The sequence below is a fragment of the Medicago truncatula genome, chromosome 8 (assembly GCF_003473485.1).
Source record: "Medicago truncatula cultivar Jemalong A17 chromosome 8, MtrunA17r5.0-ANR, whole genome shotgun sequence".
In the NCBI taxonomy this organism is placed as follows: domain Eukaryota; kingdom Viridiplantae; phylum Streptophyta; class Magnoliopsida; order Fabales; family Fabaceae; genus Medicago; species Medicago truncatula.
In genome coordinates, this window is record NC_053049.1 from 38,295,822 (window position 1) to 38,304,794 (window position 8,973).

Consider the following 8,973-nt stretch of genomic DNA (forward strand, 5'->3'; position numbering starts at 1 on the left):
CTAAACTAAGCACGCATAATCTTGTTTTATTCATTCTCTTTAGTTGTGTAATTAACATTATCCCATTCAATATTCTGACCATGTTAAAAAGTTAATTCAATCCCATTGGGGTAAAAATCAGTAAGGTCCGTTCCTGTGACCTTAGTTCAATTGATACGGAAAAGTGATAATACATTTTATTATATGTAGAAGTTGAAGTTCGAACCTTTGACCTCTCAATAATTTACATTAAAGAGAAATTTGTAGCAAATAAATCATTTGACAAATATAAGGAAAAAACAGTCGGTTTTGGACATGGATATATGGCCTAACCTAAATATTATTTAAACTTAGATTAGGAATTCAAGTGTTTTCACTTGGACGTTGAGGGTTTCTCTAGAGATGTCAATACAAACAACAATGATGTAATACTTTTACTAAAGGATACAAGAAAGTTGATTTTGTTGAGTTAAAAAGGTGAAGTGATAAAAATGTCAAAAGTTCGATCCTGCTTACAACATAATAATATTTTAATATTATTGATTTTTTTTTTCTAAAGATTTCTTTTACAAGAGATAATCTTATAACCTTGTACATGCATATTTTTGTTATTGTTGTCTATTTGATTTGAGAATTAACCAAGTGATAAAGCTTAAAGTATCAATGAACTTCAGTTAATGACGAGTGATTTTTGGAAAATTGACTTCAAATCCTGACTAAAACAATGCACAGTCAAACTTGTTTATCTCTCAATTGAATTTTGACTTATTAGGATCTCATTTGTCGGAAAATTACAACAACAAAAATTTGAGATAAAAAAATTAGGCCATTATTTTTACATCCCTATGGGTTTATCCCACGCCCTATTCGCATTCTAAAATCCAAAATATTTTAACATATTTTTGTAGGTTTTTGGAGTTTTTATGCAGTTCGGATTATAAAATTCTAGATGTATAGGCGTGTAAGAACCGGTGGGAAAAGAAACGGTCAAAAAATAAACAGACGGGCTTCTAAACACACCCAAGCCCAATTCACTTTTGTCTTGGAGAGGCCCATCATATTCATCGCTGCCACTTTTCACTTGTGTAGTATCAGAAACAAGTTCAATCGGAGAAGCACTAAGCTCAACGTGGCCGTGAAAAGCAAAATCTCACCGGAAAGCGCTGCCGGAGTTGATCTTCGACCGCCACAAACTGAGAAATTCGTCTAGGTTTTCCTCTTTTTACTATATTTATTCTTTTTTTCTTCAATTTTTTCTTCCATTCCCCTGTAGTGTAATCACCCCGACACTGTTTTCACGATGCTTTGTTTACTCCGCAACAAGTGCAAAGACTCAATGTGTAAAATGAACCTAATAACATTGTTAATCATTGAAATTGTGTGCATTTATGTAAGGTGTTATTGAAATTGTGTGCATGTATGTAAGGTGTTTGTGAAAATTGCTGACTAAGTTTTTGTTATGATTATCATGTGTACTGGCTGTATAGAGAAGATAAATAGGGTTATGGCAGGAAAAGCTGCTAGTTCAGCGGCAAAGGCGGTAGCTGCAGAGTATCAATATCCATGGCGTGAGAAGTTAGCGAAATACAAGGATGAATTTGCCAAGGGAGTATGGGGGTATTGGGAGCTAGGGGCATGGAAGCCTCTTAGTATTAGTGCTCGGCATAGGGCAAGAATTCGTAAAGAAGTTCTTCTTGCTGGGGAAGATTGGACTTTTGATCCTGAAAGGAAGGAGATGAAGACGAAGCGAAAAGGACATAAGGTTGATAGGATAGCTGCGGAGAAGAGGGCAAACACTGCTAGGTTGATGGAGAAGATGCCGGATATGCTGCTTGCTTACAAGAAGAAAAAGTGGGCGAAGAAGATGAAGGAAGAAGAGAAAGGCAAATTTTGATTTTGCTCCTTCGGTATGCCTTTCTTTGTACTTCAAATCTTTGTTTAGTTTGGAAGGATTTATGACTCACTGTGTGCTTAGAAATTTATTTGCTCGTGCAATGTTACACCTGCTTTTTTGGTTTTATTGTAAGGAGTTTTTAGGCTTCATGGATGATTTATATTTTGTTGTATTTCAATCTATCCATAATAACCCCTTACAAGAGTTTATCCTTGCTTCTATCACAGGGGAAAATGCATACTCCTTGAAAGTTATTGTTTATCAGTTCTTCTTTTAATCTGCTTTGATGAATGCATGTTGGAAATTGTAATTGCCTGTTAGGTACTCTGTGCTAAACTCCCTTACGAAGGCCAAGTTCTTGTTCTTGTGTTTAACCTAGGGTCTAGGGATATTATTAGAATTGGAAGTTTGGGTTACTGTCATGTCATTTTTCTTATATATACTCCATTTTATCAACTAGTTGGCTTCTTTTTTTGTGGGTGAGTAAAATGAAAATGCTAAGGTCTCTAAGCAACTGAGCACAGTAAGTAAATGAGAAGTGCAATTAACACACTTTTTTTTTTTATCCCTGAGTGAATATTATGTAGGTTTCACTGAATGATTTTGGTATGTTGCTTAATATTAAATTTGTGGTGGGAGAATAGTATCAATTAGTAACTTGCTAAATATTCTATTTAAATGACATAGTGTGATTAGTCTTTTTCAGGTTAACTTTTGGGTTGGATTTTATACATCAATTTGACGTTCAATTCAGTTCAACTAGGATCAGAACTTTGTAATAAAAATTTACTCACGTGGTTAAGAGTGTAGGCCAAACTTTAGTTTGAACTGCACGGGGCAAGGCTCTCAAAATTTGGACTTTGGAATACTAGTTATATGTGTATATTATAATTGCAAATAATGAAGCTAGGACTGGAAAACTTAGATTATACATTGAAACCATAGCATGCTAGATGCAAGCTATCATAGAAGACTCGGATGAAGCAGCAATACAAGCTTTGGTTAAGCAAGTAGCAAATTTTACTGGTACCTCTAATAATGACCCTTACTCAAAGATAGTATAATTTTGGGATCGTAGTCAGTCCCTTATGTAGTAACAGTCATTTATCGCCATTTTATGTAAACTTTCCAACTTACTAATAAAGCCGAGCCAAAAGATTGGCAAAGTTAAGTTAACTAAGGTTCTAACCAATAGGATCCTATGTGGGTAGGGTCAGCCCGCTCGACCCAACTTAACCCGATCCACAAACACTGGGTTGGGTAACCAAGTAACACTAGTTTTCATTTTGTCCAGGTTGTCTCCTTTGAGTCCGATATCAGGTTCAGTGATTTGAAACCCGTCCAACGCCAGCCTGATCGGACATAATATAATTTTTTCTTTTCTTTTTACACTACAGTAATGAAGTGATTTGTACACCCTTTTTTATTCACTCTTCTATTTTCTCAAGTTTACTTTTCGTTTGTCTCTTGTGCGGCTGCATGTTCTTCGCCCCTAACGTCCACCGTCGTACAAGAAGTCTTCATCCACTTTTGTTTGTCCCGACACTATCGTTGTATTGGTTTCGTTTGTTTGTCTTTAGTTTTTTGAGACCCAAAGGTTTTAATGCTAGCCTCAATTTTGAGATCCACCTTCAACCCTTCAAGTTCGATGGAATCCACGTCTCCCTGGTCTCTCCTTCCCTTGAGCCCATAAAAGTTGGCCAAGCCATTGTTTACTCTGTTACTGTATGGCTCGTTGTAGATAGGTTGCTGATTGTGTTCTCTATGACCAATGTTGTTGTTTGAATCAATTATGAGTTTGATGAAAATATGATTCAGTGTAATATTAAAAAGGGTGTGAAAAGTATGCACCAATTTCTATCTCAGCTGTATTTTTGTTGCGTTTTTGAGACTGTCAAGAGGCAATTTTTTGGCTGCTGCACTATCATTCTTTGGGTGTGTTTGGTTTGCAAAAAAGTAAGTACTGGACAAAACAGTATAAGATAGAACAGTACAACACAAGGCAGAACATCACAGGACAAATTTTTTATGGCGTTGAGTAATTTTTTGTTTTATACGATTTTTGAGGGACAAAATGCTATTTTGGTATTTTAGACAACTTGTACGTGGTACAAAAAGTTGTGTTGTGGTTTGGTGAGGGACAAAAATATGAGTTTTTGTGTTGTCCCTTGCCTCCAGTTTGTCCTGTACCTGAAACAGTTTTACAAATCAAACACTGGACAACTAGAGTTGTTCTGTCTTGTCCTTCATTTTTTAGCAAATCAAACGCACCCTTTGATTTTTGGCCAATGCAACAAGACAGCATTTTGGCCTTCGGTATAATTTCAATTTATTTATTCATTATTATAAGTTTATTTTAGCAAACTGACACGTGATTATGTAAATTTATTTTATTCAAAAATTAATTTCTCCAACTATTTTTTTAGCATTTATGGCTTTTAAATCATGTTAATAGGCCACAATATTTTTCTAGAAAGTATTTTTCTAGAAAAAGCTAGACCAAAAAATATTTTTAAAAATATCATAATCATGAAAAAATGAGCTTATCTTTCACGCATAGAAATTAGATATAAATAACATTTCAATTATTTCATCATTCCATCTCCAACAATCCAATCCTAGTTGGCTCTCTAGGTTTTCTCTTTCATTCAGGGGATGATTTTGGGTCAATATTACCCGAAATCACCCATCATCATCATCTTCTTTTTCTCCTTACTTTAATCTAAGCAATTGATTTTCAAATAGATTTAGGTTTTTTCTTCTTTGTCATTTCGTTTATTGTGTAGCGTTGTTTGATTTATCATCTTGTTGCGGTGTTCGTTTGTTTTTTTATTAAAAGACCGACCATCTTATTACGATGTTTGTTTGGTTTCCTATTAAAAGAGAGACTTTAGACAATTACATATTCAATCAATTATTTGGGCATCAACATTGCAGATTTGGAGGCATGATATTCTGATTACTTTGATTTTATCATATTATTTGCGATCTGTTATCGTTGTATGTTTGAGTTATGTGAGTTTATTTGCACATTCATCATTTTTCGTTTTTAGCTATATTAGACATGTTGTATTTAATGAACTCTATCAACTTGAATGAATGAATATTGTTTTGTTTTTGTAATAATAAAATAAATGAAAAAGTTACCATTAATTATCAAATAACTATGGGTCCGTTTGGATTAGGCTTATTCTGAGCTTATGCAAATAAATAAGCTTTTATAAGTTCTCTCTAACAAAAATTGTATTTTTATTAATTGATTTTTCATAAACTACATTTAAAAACTCATGAATAATACATAAAAGCTTATTTATTTGGCATAAATTATTTTGCATAAATTCAAAATAAGTCTAATCCAAACGGGCCACTTATTTTGATCAGATGGCTTATATTTGTTCCTCTCACCTCTCACAATAAGACACTCCTCTCATTTTATATGTCCTATATATATATATATATATATATATATATATATATATATATATATATATATATATGGGTTTGCTAGGATACACCCGCTAGTTTTTATTAAGGTGTGTTTTAGCAAAGATATAACTAAAAAGTTGTTAAATACACCTTAAGGTGAATGTTGCTAAAACACACATTCTAAAAAATAAGTGGGTGTATGTTAGCAACTTCTATAGGCTTTTGCTATGATACATCCATTTATTTTTTAGAAGGTGTGTTTTAGCAAGTTATAACTAAAAAATAGTTAAATACACTTTAACGTGTAGCTTGCTAAAACAATCCCACATGAAAACTAGTGGGTGTGTTCTAGCAAATCCCATATATATATATATATATATATATATATATATATATATTAAACCTCTCATAATTTAGTTTTAATTTTAAAATAATAACTTTTAACACCAAAATAAGTTAGGCCAAGGAGATCATTATACATCTATACTATGCTGTATAAAGAGAATAGGAAAAAAATTGTTGGTTTTTTAGTTATTTCATTTATACTCTTTAACAAATTTTGCTTATAATAATGTTTTATTGTTGCTATTATTAAAAAATATAAAAATTTATATTATATTTGTTATATTGTTGATGTCATTGAAAATGATAAACCTTACTTGTTAAGTTTGTTATAATTTAAAATTTACAAACATCTAATCGATATACCTCTAACGAAATTCAAAATTTTATAACAATATGTTTAGAAATATGCAATGGTAGCGCAATAAAAAGAACCGCCGATGTTATTAATAATAAAATCTGAATAAGGGAATTAAGAGCGAGTATCCATCTTTACCCGAGAAAACATATGGAGAATCAAATGCAAAAACCCTAGTAAAATAATCTTCTCCAAATTTTTGCATTCCGACAACTAGCACTATATTTTTAGCATGTCTTCATTTTCTTTAATTTTCTTTTTAAAAATATAAAATTAGTCAATACTACAAAAAAAAAAAATCTGCAGCCGGGAATCGAACCTGGAAATTCGAATTTGTGAACTATCATCATTCATCATATGCTAGAACTAGAATCACGTTTTATTTTTATTTTTATTTTATTAATAGAAATGGAATCACGTTGTGAACACCTAACACTACAATGATATCATTTTTCATTGATTTGAATACATTAATTAGTACTTCAGCATTCTAAATATGTAAAAACCAAATTAATTACCCAATCAAACAGAAGGGACTTTGTTAAAAGCAAAGAAAAAGAATTGCATATACCATGCATCCTAATTCATATGTATCTTACAATTTTGATAATGGAAACCCTTAAAAGAGTGATGAGTTCTGGATTAATTTCGTCAAATAAAGAAGCAAGTGTTGAATAAAGAATATTAGAGCGAATATTGATAACACTACTTTGTAATTCATTTTAACAAACTATTCTTAACAAACTATTTCTAATTCATTGAAATTCAAATGAAACCTACTAAAATATATTGGTTCCACAAAAATTTGATAGAGTTCCTATAAATTTTAACCGATAAAAAAATGGGTTAAAAAATGTCTGCAAAAAGTAAGTTGTTATCACAAGTAACAATATCGATGTGCAAACTAGTCCCCTCTATACGTTTGGGTGCAATGTTTGCATTGTTATTATCACAAGTAACAAAATCAATGTGCAAACTAGTTCCTTTTAATTAACATTTAAATGGTAATTTTATCTTCAAAAATGTAAATGGTAATTTTAAAATATAAATAATAATTTTTTTATCTTAACTATGATACTTGTACTTATTAATTTATGGGTAAAAATATTAAATGGTTTTCAATATCCAATCATATGTTTTGCTTTGTTTTACTCAATACTAGAAATTACTACGTGTTTTGATTGACTACGATTCTTTTTTCACGCACAATATGCATGAATTAAATTCTATTTAAAACTGTTTTATGTGCACTTGTGTCATATCAAAAAAAAATTAAGAAACTAAATCAATTTTTTCAAATTACCATATTAGTTTTTTCAACAAAAAATTATCAAGCATTACATTTAGAGTTGCATCTCATAAGTATTTCTAAGCTCCTACCTGTTACGCTGATAAAACTAGCACTTTTTTTTTTCCCAAGTGATTGTTAGTTTGTATTGTTGTGTTATTTGGGGATTGTCCCTTTCTTTTTTATAAAAATGTTTGATTTAAATTTTCAAAAGGTTAAAGATAATTAATTATCTAAATAAATTGAAAAGGATTTCATCGGATGGACACCCAAACTAATGTATGAGATAAGTTGGTGCCAGCTGTGAGCAATTCACAATAAAGTCCTTCTATATGTATCACATTAATATCAATATAAAGTATCAAATAAGGAATTTTTATTTTTTTTTGACAAAAAATAAGGAAAATATTTAGATTTTGTTTTTTCCGGTAAATCCAATTTGTATGCATTTATAACATTAGTTCAACTGAACTAAAAATAAATAAAATAATACAACCCAAAACATAGAGGGCCAATTTGGTAAAATAAAATGATAATAAAACATTTCTATATTAGAAAAAAAAAAAAAAAATGTCCATCCAAAACATTCAGGGAAAATTTGGTAAAATAAAAATGATAATAAAACATTTCTATATAGAAAAACAATGTCCATAAATGAAAAATGAAGGATTTTAAAATCAATATCAGACACAATGAATCTTTTTGTATAGTGTATATATAAATAGAGGAATAGGGGTAACATATATTCACGATCACTTTTCATTTTTAAACTTGCGCTTTTTTTGTTTTAGGGATAGTTGTGTGAAACAAGTGAAGGAATCATGGGTCGTCGCAAAATTGAGATTGAAATGGTGAAAGATCCCAACACAAGGCAAGTCACATTCTCAAAGCGTCGTACCGGCTTATTCAAGAAAGCAAATGAATTATCCATTTTGTGTGGAGCGGAAGTTGCTATTGTTGTGTTCTCTCCAGGGAGCAGGCCTTACTCTTTTGGACATCCAGGAGTTGATGTTGTTGCTGCAAAGTATCTCCAACAAGAGACTGAACCAAGTGATTCCCAAGAAAACCCCTCTTCTGGTGCTCCAGATATAGAAAAATTGAATCTAGAACTTGGTGAGGTGTTGGCACAAATTCGAGAAGGTGAAAAGCAAGTTGAGACTCATGATGAAATTATGAACCAAAACGATGTGACAAAGCTCTCCAATCTTAAAGAATTGAGAGATTCATACAAAGAGTTGCAAGATTGGATAAAATTGCGTCTTAGTGATATCGAGATATCAGGATATATGATGCTTCTTGCTCAGGATCCAGTGGTGGGGATAAAAGCGAAATCTGCAAAGAGAAAACGAAGAAGAAGAAGAAATTGATGTTTTGTAGTGCAAAAACTAATTTTAATTTATATTCTCCTTTATTAAGAAAAATGTATGTCCCTCATTAGTTAAAAAGAGATGGCCAGAAAACAATATGAGTGATGAATAAAATGTTTATTTTTGTTACTTTTTTTATTTATTTGTAGAAATCGAACTCGGTACTTGAAATTAATAGAAAAATGTAAAAAAAAAAATATTAATAGAAAAATGCCACAATTTTTATTATTGATTATAATAAGGTGTATCAAATTATTAAAGGTGGAATAATAACTTATTTAAATATAGAAAATACAAGTCCTCGTGAACTTAACTCAGT

At 31.2% G+C, this 8,973-nt stretch overlaps 2 protein-coding genes across 2 annotated transcripts; both read left to right on the top strand.

The window, feature by feature from the left end:
• Nucleotides 1-1,023: 1,023 nt before the first annotated feature.
• Nucleotides 1,024-2,150, top strand: LOC25501693 (uncharacterized). The gene is made up of 2 exons (XM_013591048.3): nt 1,024-1,189; nt 1,467-2,150. The coding sequence occupies exon 2, from the start codon at nt 1,484-1,486 to the stop codon at nt 1,871-1,873; it is 390 nt and encodes a 129-aa protein (XP_013446502.1). The 5' UTR covers nt 1,024-1,189; nt 1,467-1,483; the 3' UTR covers nt 1,874-2,150.
• A 5,880-nt stretch (nt 2,151-8,030) lies between these two features.
• Nucleotides 8,031-8,737, top strand: LOC25501694 (agamous-like MADS-box protein AGL29). Its single transcript, XM_024772694.2, has one exon. The coding sequence runs from the start codon at nt 8,109-8,111 to the stop codon at nt 8,652-8,654; it is 546 nt and encodes a 181-aa protein (XP_024628462.1). The 5' UTR covers nt 8,031-8,108; the 3' UTR covers nt 8,655-8,737.
• Nucleotides 8,738-8,973: the final 236 nt, after the last annotated feature.